Source organism: Odocoileus virginianus, chromosome 26 (assembly GCF_023699985.2).
Source record: "Odocoileus virginianus isolate 20LAN1187 ecotype Illinois chromosome 26, Ovbor_1.2, whole genome shotgun sequence".
Classification (NCBI taxonomy): Eukaryota; Metazoa; Chordata; class Mammalia; order Artiodactyla; family Cervidae; genus Odocoileus; species Odocoileus virginianus.
Window position 1 is genome coordinate 89,125 of NC_069699.1, and position 19,850 is coordinate 108,974.

The following is a 19,850-nucleotide window of genomic DNA, read 5'->3' on the forward strand; positions in this document are numbered from 1 at the left end:
ACAATGAGGTATCACTTCACACCAGTCAGTATGGCCATCTTCAAAAGTCCATAAATAAGAAGTGCTAGAGAGAGTATGGAGAAAAGGGAATCCTCATACACTATTGGTGGGAAAGTAAATTCATGCAGCTACTTAAAAAATAGTAAGGAAGTTGCTCAAAACACTTTTATAAAGAGAGTTGCCATATGATCCCACTCCTGGGCATATATACAAAGAAAACTCTAATTTGAAAAGACACACGCACCCCTATGTTCATAGAATTGCTATTTACAATAGCCAAGACATGGAAGCAACCTACGTGTTCATCAACAGATGAATGGATAAAGAAGACACAGTGTATATGAAATATTTCTCAGAAATAATAAAGAAATAAAAGACTGCAATTTGCAACAAGAATGAACCCAGAGATTATCATACTAAGTGAAGTCAGACACAGAAAGACAAATATCACATTATATCACTTACATGTGGAATTTAAAAAATATGACACAGACAAACTCATTTACAAAACAGACTCACAGACACAGAAAACAAACTTATGGCTACCAAAGGGGAAAGGGACAAACTAGGAGTTTCCGATGAACAGAAACACACTACTGTACATAAAACAGAAAAACAACCAGGACTTACTTATAGCAGAGGGAACTATATTTAATATCTTAGAATAACTTATAGTGAAATAGAATCTAATAAAGAATAACATATATATACAAAAACTGAATCACCTTGCTATATGCCAGTAACTATCACAATGTTGCAAAACAACTCTACCTTTAAGGAAAAAAAGCTGAAGAATAAAAATCATATGATCAACTCAATAGATACAGAACAAGTTTGGGGGAAATTTAATATCCCTTTATAATAAAAACTCTCCACAAAGTGGGTATAGAGGTAACATACCTCATCATAATAAAGGCCATATATGATAAACCCATAGCTAGCATCCTACTATACAGGGGAAAACTGAAAGCATTTCCTCTGAGATCAGGGATAAGACAAGGATGCCCAATCTTGTCCTTTTTTTTTCAGTATAACATTGAAAGTCCCAGCCACAGCAATAAGATAAGAAAAAGTAGCAAACAGAACCCAAATTGAAAAGAAAGCAGTAAAATGGTCACTTGGAGATGACATGATAATAAACATTGAAATATTAAAGGCAGTACCAAAAAAACTACTATAACTCATCGATGAATTCAGTCGAGTTTCAGGATACAATGCTAGTATACAGAAATTTGTCACATTTCTACACATAAACTATCAGAAAGAGAAATGAAGAAAACAACTCCATGTACCATTCATCAAAAAGAATACCTAGGAATAACTCTAATTAAGAAGGTCAAGGACTTGTATTAGAAAACTCCAAGACACTGATGAAGGAAACTGAAAATGAAAATGAAACTGTTAGTCATTCAGTCATGTCCAACCCTTTGCAACCCCATGACCTGTAACCCACCAGGTTCCTCTGTCCATGGAATTCTGCAGGCAAGAATACTGGAGTGGGTTGCCATTCCCTTCTCCAGGGGGTCTTCCCATATGAGGGATCAAAACCCAAGTCTCCTGCATTGCTTGTGGATTCTTTACTGCCTGAACCATGAGGACAAAAAAGATGACAAGGTATACTCTGTCCATGGATTAGAAAAATTAACATCATAAAAATGATCTTGACAATGTATAGATTAAATGCAATCCCTATCAAAATACCAGTGGTGTTTTTCATAGGTGTAGAAAAAAATTCTTAAGTGTGTATGGAAATACAAAAGATCTCAAACAGACAAAGCAATCTTGAGAAAAACATTAGAGCTTGAGGTATCATGCTTGCTTCAGATTATATTACAAAGCTACAATCATCAATACAGTATGGTATTGGCACAAAAACAGATACACAGATCAATGGATCAGAATAGAGAGCCTGGAATAAACCCATGAATTTCCTGTCTATTAATCTACAACAAAGCTGGGAAGAATATACAAAGGGGAAAATTCTCTTCAATAACAGGTGCTAGGAATAGTGGATGGCTAGATGTAAAAGAATAAAATTAGAATATCTTCTCACAGCATATAGAAAAACAACATTAAAATGGATTAAAGGCCTAAATATTAGACTAGAATTGACAAAATTTCTAGAAGAAAACATAAGCAGAACACTATAAAGAAGACATGGCACATATATACACAATAGATTACAACTCAGTCATAAAAAAGAAATTTTGCTCTTTTCAATCAAATGGATAGACCTGGAGGGCATTATGTTTAGTGAAATAAGTCAGAAAAAGAAAGTACTGCATGATATCACTTATACATGAAATCTTAAAAAAATAAAATAAAACCAACAAGTACATAAAATAAAACAAATAGACCCACAGATATAGAGAACAAATTAGTGGTTCCTGGTAGGGAGATGTAAGGGAGAGGGGCAAGACAGGGGTAGGGAATTGGGAGACACAAACTACTAGGTATAAAATAAATAAGATACAGCGTGCTACTTATAGCACTGAGAATATAACCAATATTTTATAATAACTTTAAATGGAGTAAAGTTGGAAAAAGTCTAAACCACTATGTCACACACCTTAAAGCAATGTATATTGTAAATCAATTATACCCTAATTTAAAAAAAAAATGAAAAGTGAAATAAAAGGCATGACTGTGCTAAAAATAAATAAATAAATAAAACCAAAATACCTCACCAAAACTATATCAAATCTTTAATTTCTGGATTCCAAGTATGGCAAGATAAACCCACCAAATAGTATTGCTTTCCTTCTTAAAAAAGAAAAAGTTTGCTTCAAATGCTGATATTTAAGAAACCAAAACTGGCTCTTCCTGGAGACTAACTTCTTATATAGTTTTCTCAGCCAAGGCACAGTTGGTCCTTAGGATCCTGGAAAGGAATTTAATGACCTGATTTCCTTATCAAGGATGGCTTTTATCACCCTGCCATGCCGGGCCCAGCTCCAGGAAGGGTTAAAGGAGAACACTGATAGTTGAAGGCCCTCTTAGTGAGTCCCTGCTTTCATGGACCCCAGAGTGTGAGTGAAAGGTGGGTCACAGAACATAACCAAGGCAGAGAGCAAAAACAACCAGAGTGTCACAGGCGCCACCACATGCACCTGTGGAAATGTGTGCCTCTGACATCCCTATTCCAGTTACACTCAGAAATAAACTGAGAGATCAAGTTAGAGGTTGCTGCCAAGAAAAATAAAAGCACATATTCTAATTTGTGCCATGGCAAAATTATTACCACCATGAATAGAAATTAAATCAATTACAAAGACTAATAAAAAAAATTCAAGGTGAACATAATTTCCTTTCCTAAACTTACATACCATATTTCTATCTGTAAATCCAAATTGCTGAAAAATTAAATAAAAGCAGTCACTGCTATTTATACAAAGATCCATATTATAATAGAGAAGGCAATGGCAACCCACTCCAGTACTCTTGACTGGAAAATCCCATGGATGGAGGAGCCTGGCAGGCTGCAGTCCATGGTGTCGCCAAGAGTCGGACACTGACTGAGTGACTTCACTTTCACTTTTCACTTTCATGCATTGGAGAAGGAAATGGCAACCCACTCCAGTGTTCTTGCCTGGAGAATCCCGGGGACGGAGGAGACTGTTAGGCTGCTGTCTATGGGGTCGCACAGAGTTGGACACGACCAAAGCAACTTAGCAGCAGCAGCAGCCATATTATAAATTCAAAGAATTTCTAAGTTATCTTTTTGATACCTCTGGTTTTATAATATACAACAAATTATGGGTTATTCTTTGGAACTCAATTATATTGACTTAATTTTAATTATAAGATATCAGAGTGGATAAAAATATGTCATTATAACAGTGAAATATTATATGCAGCAATTAATATTTTTCTAACTTAAGATGAATTTTCCTTAAGACAAGCACGAACAGCCTCAGACACCTATCGGAATTCATCCTGAAGACACTGAAAGAATCCCATTTACCTGAGACAGCAGAGTCGGCTCCTGCTGACATGTGATTGCGTTCCGGTTGGCTTCCATAAAATACCTCTGTGTGCGCCTCCGTTCCCGTTCCAGCTTCTTCTCCAAGGCCAGCTGGGATGTAGATAAATTGTCTACATACTTCATCATGATATCTGATATCATGGAGCTGACTTCTACAATATCTGGGCGGGTTTCTGCATCTGGAGTGAGGCATCTAAGGAAAGATAAGCTCATCAAAGCACTCTAGTCAAAGTGAGGACCAGGCCACAGGTTAAATTCTGCTCTGTGTCCCCCATGGTGCTTGCACCCAAGAGAACCTGGACAAGATGAACTTCAAGAATATTTCTGAAACCAACACTTTTCAAAAGACATTTGGAAAATCTGGGGAGGAGAGGAAGTGGTACTGTTCACTTTGCAGGCTGGCTCATGGGCAAGGGTTCCAGACTGTGTTGGAAGTTGTTTCCAGTCTCAGGATGGATGGGTGGGGTCTGCTTCTTCTATGTAAGTGATTCTCCTCTAAAACCACCCCTACTCACTGGCCAATGAAACAAAGAGGCATCCTAATAAAATAGGACCTGAATACCACACTTGATACACCAAAAGGAAGGAAAGATTCTGGGAGGTGGCAATGTACTGGACTTTACCAGCTGTATAGGAGCAAAATCAACACATCTTGATTAGTGAGAGTCTTACAAAGCATGATACTATAAAAATAAAATGCAACCCAGTTGCATTTTACTTGAAGTTTAAGCTGTATGTCATAATTTTTAACTGTAGACAATTCAACACATTACACGCTAAAAACTTTCTCAGATTTTGGAGGCAAGAAATATCAAGCAGCCTACTAATGGGAGAACTGTTTCTATCACAGCTAAACAGTAGTACAGGTTATTCTAGCTGCCTGTGGAACAAATTGTCGAGATCACTGATTAGTATAATTTAAAAATTTCTGGCACTCACCACAATATTTGTCTATTTTTTAATTCAAAGGCTCTAGCTTTACATAGGGGCTTCCCTGGTGACTCAGACAATAAAGAATCTGCCTGCAATTCAGAAGAAAGTGACAGTGAAGTCACTCAGTCATGTCTGACTCTGCGATCCCATGGACTATAGCCTACCAGGCTCCTCTGTCCATGGGATTTCCCAGGCAAGAGTACTGGAGTGGGCTTTCATTTCCTTCTCCAGGGGATCTTCCCGACCCAGGGATCAAACCCAGGTCTCCTGTATTGCAGGCAGACGCTTTACTGTCTGAGCCACCAGAGACCTGTGTTCAATCCCTGGAGGACAGCATGGCAGCCCACTTCAGTATTCTCACCTGGAGAACCCCATGGACAGAGGAGCCTGGAGAGGCTATAGTCTATGGGGTTACTAACAGGGACATAACTGAGAGACTAACACTTTAACTTTCAATTTTATATGTGTAATGTATATGTTTCCATACTATTCTCTCAATTCATCCCACCCTCTCCTTCCACCACTGTGTCCATAAGTCTGTTTACTATGTCTGTGTCTCCTTTGCTGCCTTGCAAATGGGTTCATTAGTATCATCTCTCTAGATTCCATATGTATGTATTGTTGTTGTTCAGTCATCCAGTCGTATCTGACTCTTTGCGACCACATGGACTGCAGCACACCAGGCCTCCCTGTCCCTCACCATTTCCTGAAGTTTTCCCAAGTTCATGTTCATTGCATTGGCGATGCCATCCAGCCATCTCATCCTCAGATGCCCTCTTCTCCTACTGCCCTCAATTTTTCCCAGCATCTGTTCACATTAGATGACCAAAATACTGGAGCTTCAGCTTCAGCATCAGTCCTCCCAGCAAGTATTCGGGACTGATTTCAACTTTGCTGGTATCCTAGGTGTTAGGTTTTTGTTTTTGTTTTTTTCCTTTCAGTACTCCAAATTTATCATACAACTCCTCTGACCTTCAGTGTTTCTGTAGAAAAATCAGTCTGAAAGCCTTATGGGAGTTCCCTGTAACTGACACTTTGTTTTTCTCTTGCTACTTTTAGAATCCTCCCTTTAGTTTTAACTTTTGCCATTTTACTTATTATAGGTTTTGATGGAGGTCTATTTGGGTTCATCCTGTTTGGGGCCCTCTGTTATTCTTGTACCTGGATATCTGTTTCCTTCTTCAACATCAGGAAAGAAATTTCCAGGCATAATTATATCAAATACACAATGCACTCTCTTTTCTGTCTCATCTCCTTCTGAGATCCATATTATGTGAATGTTAGCATACGTGATATTGTCCTAGAGGTCCCTTAAACTATTTTCATTTTTTTTAATCTATTTTTCTTTTTGCTGTTTTGATTGGGTGATTTCCACTATTCAATCTCCCAAATCACTAATACACTCCTCTGTATCACCTAATCTGCTGTTAATTCCCACTACTATAATTTTAATTTCAGTTACAGAAAGGTCCCTACATACAGACCTCCAAGTAGCGAACTTTCAAAGGTGCTAACTTGAGTTTGCGTATCCAGTCACAGAAGTTAATTCACATGTCTGATGTACATTGTCACCCATGTGCATCCTCTCAAGTGGTCGTGTTTTTGTGTACTTTATTGTATAGTACTTCATTCAGAACAGCAATAGAGTATCTTTATTTCAAGCCCAGGATATCCAGAAGCAAGCATAAAAGCAGCAGTGATGGAGCTGGTACTACAGTACTTTTCAAGGTACTGAACTGTAAGATTTAAAATGCTTTCTTAATTTTGTGTGTATGTTTTTAATGTATTATTTGTCTTAAAAGTATTATAAACCTATTATAGTACAGTACTATATAGCTGATTATGTTCATTGGGTACCTAGGCTAACTTTGTTGGACAAATTGGACTTATTAAAATGCTCTTGGAACAAAACTCATTTGTATGTAAGAGACTTACTATATTGTATTCTTCAGTTCTGTTTTTTAAAAAATATTTTCTAATGCTTTGTTCAGATTTTTCGCTGTGTTCAACTATTCTTTTAAGTTCAGTTGCCATTCCCATTACAATTGCTTTGAACTGTTTATCAGGTAAATTATTCACCTCTGTTTCACTAAGATTTTCTTTTCAGGGTTTTTCCTTATCATTTCTTTTGAAACATATTCCTCTGCCTTCTCATTTTGTTTAAGTTTCAGTCTATAAAACTGGGTGAAACAGTTACCTGCTCTGATCTTGAAAGTGTGTCCTTGTGTGGGAGCATCCCTGTGATGTCTGCATGTTCCCAGCGGCTTTGGTGGGAGAGCTGGATCTGACATCAGCACAGGCCATGTCTTCTCCCCAGGGGACTGGCAGCTGCCACACGGGTAGGAGGGGAGGTGGTGGAGTTGGAGGGCAAGAGCCAGAGCCAGGTGCAAACTGGGGCTTCTTCTCTGCCCAGTGCCATCACCAGACTGTCAAGGATGGGGTCAGGGCACAGACCTGCTGCAGGGGCCCTGAGGAAGCTGGGTTTCTCTCACATGTGATGGCAGCCTCCCCCTTGGTTTGAGGTGGAGAGTCAGGGCAGAGAGGTTGAGATTGCACTTTTTTGCTGATTTTGCTTTCTCCCTCATGTGCTTGCTTGGCTAGAGGCTGAGTTGTGGCTGAAGAGTTTGGTACCACACTACTGAGCTGAGTTTGCTCCCTTCTGAGGGCCTGCAGGGACACACATGCTGGCAATGGCAGCTTATGTCTTGGCCCAGCAGCAGGCTGGAGTCCAAGCCAGCCCTGCTCCAGCCAAGTGTGCACAGTCTCATAGTCAGTGGCAGAACTGTTGATCACAACTGCCTTCATGGGGAGCAGCATGGAACAAGAGGGGCTGGAGTGGGAGCCTGGTGACAGCTGGACAGGGGCTCATGGCATGCCTTGGCAGGCTGGCCAGCGCCCCTGGCAACTTCAATCTCTGCCTCCACACTGTGACTGGAAGCAGACAGAGCTGGATGCTCTTCAAGAGCAGAGGCCCAGTTTCCTGCATCCCTCTGGTAAGCCCCATGGGGTTTCAAGGCTTCCCAGACGAATCAGTGGTAAAGAATCTGCCTGCCAATGCAGGAGGGGTTCAGTCCCTGGGTCAGGAAGATCTTCTAGAGTAGGAAATGGCAACCTACTCCAATATTCTTGCCTGGAAATTCCATTTCCTGAACACACACACACACACACACACACACACACACACACTGGGTTTCAAACTTGCAAGGGGCTTGTCTTCCAGTGGTGTCAGATCTCAGGGCTGGGGTGCCTGATGTGGGTCTCCAATCCTTCATTCCTGGGGAGGATCCCTGAACCTGTGATGTCCCCTATTCTCCATGTCTCTGCTAGGGGTAGAGTTCCTGACCACATTCTTCTCCCTTCCTACTATACTCCATTTGGATCTTTCTTTACAACCTTGATTGGAGAAGATCTGCCCTATTTGTCCCCGGGTTGATTTTAGTGAGAGCTGTAGATTGGACGTTAAAATGAGGGGAGGTGAGCCCAGCACCCTTCTAATTTTCCACTTGGATCTCTCTTTTCTTGACTTTATTAACCATGAGTATAATAAACACATCACTACTTTATCATTTCAAGCTTTATCTTTAGGCTATTTGTTTTCAAGTTCTAAGAAAGTGAGCTTGCACTATGATTATTACCACTCTTTTCCAGGTCTCTAACAGGAAGACTTCTTGGTCATCCTTGCTTAGACAGATTCACTGTCCCCCTTTCACATGTTCTCATTTCACTGTCTACATTTAAGGACTCAAAACTACTATAATTTATACTGTAGTGGTCTGTATTACCATTGGAAACTGGAAACATGTTGAGAAGAGGGACCTGCGTCTCCTTCACTGTGATCTCCCCTGTATGTAAAATGGAATCTGGGTCTTGATGAGTATTCAGCAAATGAATGAATGAACAAATGAATAAACATATGGTTTCATAATTTACCTATACATAACCTAAAATATTTGGGTACAGGCTTTTGGAATCCCAGGAATATCTCCTACCAGAAGTTTCAGCTTAGACTCATTGGTTGGAAATGCCTCTCTGCTTGGATATTTCAGGAAGATTCTGAAGAGCAGCCAAATGCTTTAAAGATTTTCTAATCAAATAAGCATAAAGTCAAGTTGTAGGAAAAAATCTGGGATGTCTACTCATGCTACCCACTGTGTGTCCATTCTGCTCTGAGTGACCAGATGGAAAGAATCAGAGGGATACAGTGTTCAATTCTAATTATTTCATGTTTCAAGAAACAAAGAAGGTAGGGTGGAAAATGTAAGGAGCCATCTGTCCTTATAACTAGTTGAAAGCACTAACTTCTTTAGTCATTATGACTTCTTCTGAAACAAAGTGCCAAACAACTTATGTAACCAAGCAGAGACAGAGAAAACTTAGGCAACCAAAATATCTTGTGCATAAAAGGAAGTGCTCTTCCTTTAAACAAAATAAACAGATGACATTTTCTTAACAGTGTACTGGAAGGTAAAAATAGTAATACTGGTACTGGGCAGAGCAGTAAATATATTTTTTGCCTTAGACTCTTCAGGGTTACTAAGTTATTATCATAATTTAAAAGCCTGCTAAGGAAAGAAACTAAGAAAACGGGAAATTGAATTTGTTCTCTAGCTCTTTTGAAACTTAATATCTAGAGACTAAAAATCCAAAGCAAATAAAATATGTAATTACAAGCAACTGACAACTGATTTTGGTTTTATGTCAAATTTTCTAAAGATAAAACTTTGCAATGTAACTCAGACACTGAGTTTTTAATAACTTTAAATGGAAACTACATCTATTATATGCAGCACCCTACATCTTAAAATATGTCAGTTCAGTTCAGTCACACAGTCATGTCCAACTTTTTGTGACCCCATGGACTGCAGCACGCCAGGCCTCCCTGTCCATCACCAACTTCTGGAGTTTACTCAGACTCATGTCCACTGAGTCCGTGATGCTATCCAACCATCTCATACTCTGTCAACCCCTTCTCCCACCTTCAATCATTCCCAGCATCAGGGCCTTTTCCAATGAGTCAGTTCTTCACACTAGGTGGCCAAAGTACTGAAGTTTCAGTTTTAACAACAGTCCTTCCAGGGAACACCCAGGACTGATCTCCTTTAGGATGGACTGGTTGGATCTCCTTGCAGTCCAAGGGACTCTCAAGAGTCTTTCCAACACCACAATTCAAAAGCATCAATTCTTCGGTGCTCAGCTTTCTTTACAGTCCAACTCTCACATCCATACATGACTACTGGAAAAACCATAGCCTTGATTAGATGGACGTTTGTTGGCAAAGTAATGTCTCTGCTTTTTAATATGCTATCTAGGTTGGTCATAACTTTTCTTCCAAGGAGCAAGTGTCTTTTCATTTCATGGTTGCAGTCACCATCTGCAGTGATTTTGGAGCCCAAGAAAGTAAAGTTTGTCACTGTTTCCACTGTTTCCTGATCTATTTGCCATGAAGTGATGGGACCAGATGCCATGATCTTTGTTTTCTGAAAGTTAAGCTTTAAGCCAACTTTTTCACTATCCTCTTTCACTTTCATCAGGAGGCTCTTTAGTTCTTCTTTGCTTTCTGCCATAAGGGTGGTGTCATCTGCATATCTGAGGTTATTGATATTTCTCCTGGCAATCTTGATTTCAGGTTGTGCTTCATCCAGCCCAGCGTTTCTCATGATGTACTCTGCATATAAGTTAAATAAGCAGGGTGACAATATACAGCCTTGATGTACTCCTTTCCCTATTTGGAACCACTCTATTGTTCCATGTCACTGTTGCTTCCTGACCTGCATATAGGTTTTTCAAGAGGCAGGTCAGGTGGCCTGGTATTCCCATCTCTTGAAGAATTTTCCACAGTTTGTTGTGATCCACACAGTCAAAGGCTTTGGCATAGTCAATAAAGCAGAAATAGATGTTTTTCTGAAACTCTCTTGCTTTTTCAATGATCCAACAGATGTTGGCAATTTGATCTCTGGTTCCTCTACCTTTTCTCAAACCAGCTTGAACATCTGGAAATTCATGGTTCATGTACATTTGAAGCCTGGCTTGGAGAATTTTGAGCATTACTTTGCTAGTGTGTGAGATGAATGCAATTGTGTGGTAGTTTGAACATTCTTTGGCACTGCCTTTCTTTGGGATTGGAATGAAAACTAACCTTTTCCAGTCCTGTGGCTGAGTTTTCCAAATTTGCTGGCATATTGAGTGCAGCACTAAAATCTGTAGTCAGCTTTAAAATTAAGGTGTCTGTTCCTACTAGTTATGGCATCTTAGTGTTCTGAATTAAAAGTATGCTCTCTCGAAACATCCCACCCTCGCCTTCTCCCACAGAGTCCAAAAGTCTGTTCTGTACATCTGTGTCTCTTTTTCTGTTTTGCATATAGGGTTATCATTACCATCTTTCTAAATTCCATATATATGTGTTATTATACTGTAATGATTCATGTCAATGTATGACAAAAACCACTACAATATTGTAAAGAAATTAGCCTCCAACTAATAAAAATAAATGAAAAAAAAAGAGAATGTATAAACATCTGACAATAATAAGAATAAAAGGAGACCATGAAAAAATAAATAAATAAAAGTATGCTTAAAACATTTCACCCTAAATAGTGCCCTAAATAGTGATCATTCATCATCTTAACCATCCTGGTGACAGTAAACCCATCACCCATCAGCAGCCTGCTCTATTATGTGCTGTGCTTAGTCACTGAGTGGTGTGACTCTTTGCGAACCCCATGGACTGTAGCCTGCCAAACTCCTCTGTCCATGGGGATTCTCCAGGCAAGAGTACTGGAGTGGGTTGCCATGCCCTTCTCCAGGGGATCTTCCCGACCTAGGTATAGAACCAGGGTCTCCTGCATTGCAGATTCTTTACCAGCTAAGCCACCAGGGAAGCCTTGCTCTGCAGTGGATGCCTCTAATTCTAACACACATTTCCTTCCTATGGGTGAACTGACCTGGCTCCCTCCCTCCCTGAACTTCCACTCTGTGGTTTTGGCTCCCTTTGCTGAGGTTCCACATAATAAATCCAATTGTATTCGTGTTCTCTATGTCATTCAGTTTTCCTAGTTAACCAAAGTATTTTCCAATCCTTTTATGACTGTACTTCAAAACTTGTTGACTTAACTTCCAGGCAACAGCAGGAACAATCCACTTCTCTCTCCAGCAACACCACCAGTCCAGTCAAGGCGGTCACCACCTCTCAGTGGACAACTGGACCTGCCTCTCCTTCCCGCTTTCATTCCTTCCAGTGTACTCCCTGCAAATTGGCCAGGACGATCTTAGCTAAAGAGATTTTCACTATGTCTCAGCCTGTTAGTAACTCTTCAGTCCTCTCCTCAATACTGGGGATAAAAGTTCAAAACTCTCAGTGTGGCCTGTGGGGCCTGTGAATCTCCCAGGCTCTTTTGCTAGCTATTCCCTGTCTTACTTGACATGCTGCATCCCCAACTTCTTTCAATTCTTCAAATCAGCAAGCTCTCTTGCTCAGGACAGCCTTCAGAGATGTGAATCTATGATATGTTTTCTCTGCTATGTTTACTATTTGAGAATTAGTGGAGTTCAGGTCTTAGGTTACATGTCATTTTTTCATAGAAAAACTTTTCCAAATCCCTCAACCAGATCAAGTTCTTTGGTAATTTCTCATTGCCTTTTACCACCCATCATCAAATTTATCATAATTTTTATATAATTCATTCTATAAGTAATAATATTATTAATATACCTAGTTTAATTAAGGGCTTGCTACATGCTGAGAACTATGCTAAGAAGTTTTATCTTATTTAAAAGCATTATCAAAAAATGGGCCAAAGAACTAAACAGACATTTCTCCAAGGAAGACATATAGATGGCTAAAAAACACAAGAAAAGATGCTCAACATCACTCATCATCAGAGAAATGCAAATCAAAACCACAATGAGGTACCATTATACGCCAGTCAGGATGGCTGCTATCCAAAAGTCTACAAGCAATAAATGCTGGAGAGGGTGTGGAGAAAAGGGAACCCTCTTACACTGTTGGTGGGAATGCAAATTAGTACAGCCGCTATGGAAAACAGTGTGGAGATTTCTTTAAAAAACTGGAAATAGAACTGCCATATGACCCAGCAATCCCACTTCTGGGCATACACACCAAGGAAACCAGATCTGAAAGAGACACGTGCACCCCAATGTTCATCACAGCACTGTTTATCATAGCCAGGACATGGAAGCAACCTAGATGCCCATCAGCAGACAAATGGATAAGGAAGCTGTGGTACATATACACCATGGAATATTACTCAGCCATTAAAAAGAATTCATTTGAATCAGTGCTAATGAGATGCATGAAACTGGAGCCCATTATACAGAGTGAAGTAAGCCAGAAAGATAAAGACCATTACAGTATACTTACACATATATATGGAATTTAGAAAGATGGTAATGATAACCCTATATGCAAAACAGAAAAAGAGACACAGATGTACAGAACAGACTTTTGGACTCTGTGGGAGAAGGCGAGGGTGGGATGTTTCAAGAGAACAGCATCGAAACATGTATATTATCTAGGGTGAAACAGATCACCAGCCCAGGTTGGATGCATGAGACAAGTGCTCGGGCCTGGTGCACTGGGAAGACCCAGAGGGATCGGGTAGAGAGGGAGGTGGGAGGGGGGACCGGGATGGGGAATACATGTAAATCCAGGGCTAATTCATGTCAATGTAATGCAAAAACCACTACAATATTGTGAAGTAATTAGCCTCCAACTAATAAAAATAAATAAAAACAAAAAAGAAATTAAAAAAAAAAATAAAAGCATTATCTTACTTAGGCTTCAAAGTAAGCCGGTGAGTAGTCACAACTGCTGCCCATACAGCACAGATGAGGAGAGAGGGGCTTGCGGAGGTAAAGGTGAGCAGAGGAGTGAGGATTAGAACCCACTCAATTCCAGAACCTATTGATATTCTGACCTTTTCATAATAATTTTGATACCCTAAGCCTAACCTTCCAGCTCCACAGGCATGGATACCAATAACCAGGGAGTCTGTCAGAAGCAAATTATGGTCCTGTTTGCCCAACACCACAAAATCAGAGTAAAGTCTCTGCAGTTTTTCTCTGTACTTCCCTCTCCTATTCTTTGGGACATATAAATACCTAAGAAAATGAGAAATTAAATGAATAAACGTGGCACTCTTATCTTGATCTCTCTGGAGACTTCCTGAATTTTTAATGCACTTCCCAGAAAACAAAGAGCAGAGAATAGGAGGTGAGTAGTTTAAATACATTTGTCTGGACTCATTAGCAATAGGGTGGATCTCTAGTATGATGTGGAATTCACATGATTTAGAGAGGATTTCAGCTCATTTCCCACAATACTAACAATAATAGCTACCAACATTATTCAAGATTTACCATCTGCCAAGCTCTATGCTAAGAGATTTGCATATGTTATAATCATCACATTAGCCTGATGACGTTGTTACCATTATGATCCCCATTTTATCAGACGAGGAAACGGAGATGCCAAAAAAAGTAGTCAAATTGTCTGCTCAGAGTCCACAGTTAGGAAAACTCAGTACTAGCTGGGCCTGCAGTGCTTAGTACAATTGGGTAGCATTGTGTTGAGCAAGGAAAGACTCAGGATATAATCTGACAATCACATGAGGAGAATCTATTAATGCTAAACAGTGGCTGGATAGAGAAACCAGAGGGAAAAGCACACAGCCACAATAATATGTTTATTACATTTTGTCAGAGGTGGTGCCTAGAGTGAGGGTAGATATAGAATTGAGATTTCAGGGAATTGGGCAGAGAGATGAATAAAGATTCCATCTGGGGTGACCCTAGGATTTTTATTATAATAGTAAGGATTTGACTCAGCTTGATGGGCAGAATCTTGGGCCAATTTAAGGGCATAAAATGGTCCAGAAGTAACAATCAGCCAGATAAATGTCATTTATTCATACAACCAATAAACTGTTAAGGATCTGTTTGGTACTAGGCATTGCTCTGGGCATTTGACAGCTATGAACTAAACTGAAAAAGTCTCTGTCTTCTGGTGGGGAAGAAAGACAAAAAAGGAACACATCTGCATGCACATGGATAACGTGTTAGGGGTTGTGGATGCTGTGAACTCTGTGAAGTGGGTCAGGGCACAGGAGAATTCAGAGAGGTTGTGGGGGCATCAGTGTAGGCGCCCTGATCATGCAGAGACCCAGAGGAAGTGAGGGCCTGTGCTACTGCCTCCCATCAGAGGGAAGTGAGCACCAGAATAAGGGAAGATCAGTAGCAAGGAGCCCCCTGTGGCTGCAGCAAGGGGAGCAGGGGGAAGTTGAGAGGAGGGTCACCTGGGACAAGCCCTGTGGGGGCAGAACTTTGAACCTCTCCAGGGATAATAACTTTCATTAAAATCCTGCTATGTGGAGAGCTGGAGCACTTCTTTGTGACTTTCTTTGAAAAATTACTATTGTGCTATACAGTAGGTCTTTATTAGCTATCTATTTTATTTATAGTAGTCTCTATATGTCAATCCCAAACTTCTAATTATCTCTCTACATTTTCCCCCTTGGTAACCATACATTTGTTTTCTATATCTGTGACTCAATTTCTGTTTGATATAATAGGTTTATGCATACCATTTTTTAAGATTTCTCACGTAAGTGGTATCATATGATATTTGCCTTTATCTGACTTATTTCACTCAGTATAACAATCTCTAAGGGCTTCCCTGGTAGCTCAGCTGGTAAAGAATCTGCTTTCATTGAGGGAGACCTGGGTTCAATCCCTGGGCTGAGAAGATCCCCTGGAGAAGGAAAAGGCTACCCACTCCAGTATTGTGGCCTAGAGAATTCCATGGACTGTATAGTCCATGGGGTCACATAGAGTCAGACACGACTGAGTGACTTTCACTTTCAAACTCTAGGTCATCCATATTGTTGCAAATGGCATCATTTGATTCATTTTTGGTTGAGTAATATTCCATTGTATATACATACCACAACTTCTTTATCCATACATCTATTGAAGGACATTTAGGTTCCTTCTATGTCTTGACTATTTTAAATAGTGCTTTAAAAAACACTGGGGTGCATGTATCCTTTTGAATTATGGTTTTCTGCAGATATAAGTCTAGGAATAGGATTTCCAGATCATGTGGTAGCTATATGTTTAGTTTTTTAAGGAACATCCACCCTGTCCTTCATAGTGGCTGTTACCACTTTACATTCCCACCAACAGCGTGGGGAGGGTTCTCTTTTCTTCAAACTCCCTCCAGCATTTATTGTTTGCAGCCTTTTTAATGATGGCCATCTGACTTGAGGTGAGGCCATCACCTTGCGTGAGGTGATCTCATTGCAGTTTTGACTTGCATTTCTCTAATAATTAGCAGTATTGAGCATATTTTCATGTGTCCCTTGGACATCTATATATATATTCTTTGGAGAAATATCTCTTTAGCAGATCACACTTGCTATACTGGTTGATATGAAACATTCTGAATAATCAGATTAATGGTAACATGTTATTTCAAGTGAATGTACTATTTCCTGTTGGACACTTGGTGGCTTCCAAATGGTCTCTATGACAAATGATGTCCAAACATTTTTCTAGATTTGCATTATTTGGGAACCCTTCCTCTTAACGGTACATTTTCACAGATACAAGGTATTTCTTGATAATCTCTATAGGTTTGAAGTGGTAAGACTAATTACCTGCTGATGGTAGTGATCACCTTTTCAGAGTAGATGCCTTCTGGCACTGGTTCATATACCGCCTCCACTATCTGCAAAACAAACAGGCTGGAGTAATGGAAATAAAGAAGCCACAGGTGCCTTTGCATGGTGATACTTGGCCACAACACAAGAGTTATGTAACAAGCATAATCTCATGCACACATTTTCATCAGAAACAAAAATATCCCAACAATTTTAAAAGCAGCATTAATTAAACAGTTCTTGAGCACAGAATTATATTCTTCAAGCTGAGTAAAAGTTAACCTCAGATTCACAATAAATGATGTGTAGGATAATATAATATATTGGATTGAGGTCAGTCCAAACCACAAGCATAAATAAAAGACCAAAAGCAGTTTGATATATTATTTTTAAATTTTTCTATGATAAATTGAAGAAAATTATAGGGGGAAATGTGCCATAGCACATGATGCAGATTTAGAAGAAAGGAGAAAATAAATAAATAAACTGGATCATGTGGCTAATGAAACAGTGACTACTTCTAATGGGCAGTTTTACTACAATCACAAAGGTTCTGTTTAAGAAGAAAAGGAATGGTGTTTTTGGCAACATGAGACCCTTTTGTCTGCCAAGGTTGCTTACTTTTGTGGCCAGGGAGAGCATGTTGGTGCTGTAGAAGGGAGGATCCAGGGTCGCCATCTGATAAAGGATGCAGCCTGCTGCCCACACGTCCGCCTTTTCCCCATACGGCTCACTCTTCAGAACCTCCGGGCTGAAGTGAAACCAGGATGTCAATGCACGATGAAAAGGGAGAAGTTGGCATGGGAGAAAGTTAAATTTTCAAGCCATAATTGGAGATGGAAGAAAAAGAAAGGAAACTCTTGATTACTATTTCAAGTAAACATATTTAAACATATCTTTGAATTCTCTAAGACTTAGGTCTGAAGCACAACCAAGCAATTCTAAGCAATAAATCACATAAACAACTCCTATTAAATGTCCTTCTACTTTTAGAAACAACCACCTCTCATTGATAGATGGAATGACTGGCTCCAGTTCTCACTATTCTGGAAATTCTGAATATCTCACCCTTTCGTCTCAGTGGACAGCATTTGTTACTCACCCCTGGCTTTGCTCCTGGTGGTGCTGTCTTGCCCTGCCAGTGGAGTGTGGAAGTGGCACGGCACCAGATCAGGGCCTCAGTGCTTCCATTTGTCTCTCTAGGAGCTCCTGTCCAAAAGACCTAATCCTAGGTAGCTGCTGCCCATCTGGCCGAAGCCCAGCACAAGACACATGGAGCAGATCTGCACACATAAACCTGCAGCCTGAAGGAGACCCACAGACCTGGGAGTCTGACAGTAAATGCCTATTGGGGAATGCCACTGAGATTCTATGGTGATATTTTATGAGCAAAACTGGCACAGCACCGTCCCTTTGCTATTCAGTGGTAGCTTATAAAGTCTAAGGCAAGACCATATTTAAATATGTTGCAGAAAATGCCAACATCCACCATGCTCATCTCTTCTGAAATTGCATTTCTAGTCTGAATAAGGATGCTGTGTCTGCATATGTTCAGTTGTGTGTCCAACTTTTTGCAACCCGCTGGGCTCCTCTGTCCATGTAATTTTCCAGGCAAGAATAATGGAGTGGGGTGCTGTTTCTTTCCCTAGGGAAGCTTCCTAACCCAGGATTAAACCCCTGTCTCTTGCATCTCCTGCATTAGCAGGCAGGTTCTTTACCAGTTGAACCACCAGGGAAGCCCCAGATAAGGATGCTTTCAGCCTTTAACTGGAGTTAAACTGTGAGGGTTTAAGTGTTTGACATTATAAAAAATGTGGACAGGAGGGTAGTTCCCTTAGATATTTTGAACTAGTAGAAGTTTCCTCCCTCATTTTTATAGACAAATGTTAAAAGCATTCAGCACCCACACACCCTAAATTAATAGTTTGATGATTTATTTCCATAGTATGTACTTAGGACTGTGCTCAATCCTCTAAATTAATAGGGTAGGGATTAATGGTTAAGTTAGACAGTGGATTAATATATAAAGAAACTCAGAAATTGGTATATGAACCATAAGAATTGGCTGTTCAGAATAACCAGGGAGTTGCTATTCATGTGAGATTATGGGGAATGATTCCTGGTTTAAGACTTAGGTTATGTACTTACAGAGGAAGTATGATTTCCAGATCTCTCAGTTATTTTCATATATACTGAGTTTTAAAATGGCAAAGGGGGATTTGGGCTTGACATTTCCAGGACTCTACTGGTCCTAAGTGAACAAAATGTCCCCTGTTGTCAGTTGATCAACTGCTCACATTTTAAAAATGCCATAATAGGAAAAATTTCTTCAACAGCAACAACAAAAATATCTTTGGCTCCCCACAGATGAACGTCTCATGTTTTTATCTACTGAGAACTCAGAAGATTTGTTTCATAACCAACAGGTGCTCTGAGTGCTCCACCCGTCCCCCTCAAACCCCTTTTCCATTCCCTGTTGCCGTGCACTTCTACTCCAAGTAGCCAGCATCTGCACCTCCCTGGAAGACAGCCTTCATTTTTCCCTGAAAGATAATTACTCAGTGTGGAGGAGAACACTTATAAGAACAGAAGGTGCTTAGTTTATTTTTCTCATCATTGCACCTCCTCCCTCATCTCACCAGAGCCCACAGACTTCTCTCATTGCCAGAGGCATGGATGCCCCTTTGCAACATGGCTGTGCCTCTCCTCCCAGCAAAAAACGCAGTCCACGTTGTGCCCTTTTGAATCTGAGCTTGACCATGTAACTTGCTTTGGCCAAGAAGACACCAGGAAAAGTGATGCAAGGAGGGAACATAGAAGCACTTAGTCTTTGTGACTCACTCGCTCTTCCTGCTCTTGAAAACCCTAACAACCACAAGCAGGTGACTGAGTCTGGGTTCGCCAAGGTGCATGATGAGCATCATGTGGCCCAGTGACATTCGGTACCCATGCCCACTGCCACATCCATCAGTGGAGCCCTTGAAAGCCAGGTCACCACAATGCACAGGTTAGCCCAGACAACACGCATCAACAATCCCAGCTCAAACCAGCCCAGGTTGCCAGCATGCAGTCTGTTGCTGTTGCTCAGTTGCCAAGTTGTGTCTGACTGTTTCTGACCCTGTACAGTGCACAGTATATACCACAAGAGGGGAAAAGGTTATTGTGTCCATCCACTAAGTTTTGACATTGCTAGTCAAAGTTAGCTGACAGAATAGCTTCCATCAGATTCTGAAAGCTGTCCACCACCCCTGAAAAAG

General features: G+C 40.3%; 1 protein-coding gene across 1 annotated transcript in view; it reads right to left on the minus strand.

Moving 5' to 3' along the window:
* NEK10 (NIMA related kinase 10) overlaps nt 1–19,850 on the minus strand; it is a 250,358-nt gene that overhangs the window by 77,864 nt on the left and 152,644 nt on the right. Inside the window, exons 24-26 of the mRNA XM_070456150.1 lie at nt 17,215–17,344; nt 16,591–16,661; nt 3,965–4,178 (exon numbers count right to left, since the gene is read on the minus strand). Of these exons, the coding sequence (XP_070312251.1) occupies nt 3,965–4,178; nt 16,591–16,661; nt 17,215–17,344 (415 nt within the window). The remainder of the gene's footprint in view (nt 1–3,964; nt 4,179–16,590; nt 16,662–17,214; nt 17,345–19,850) is intronic.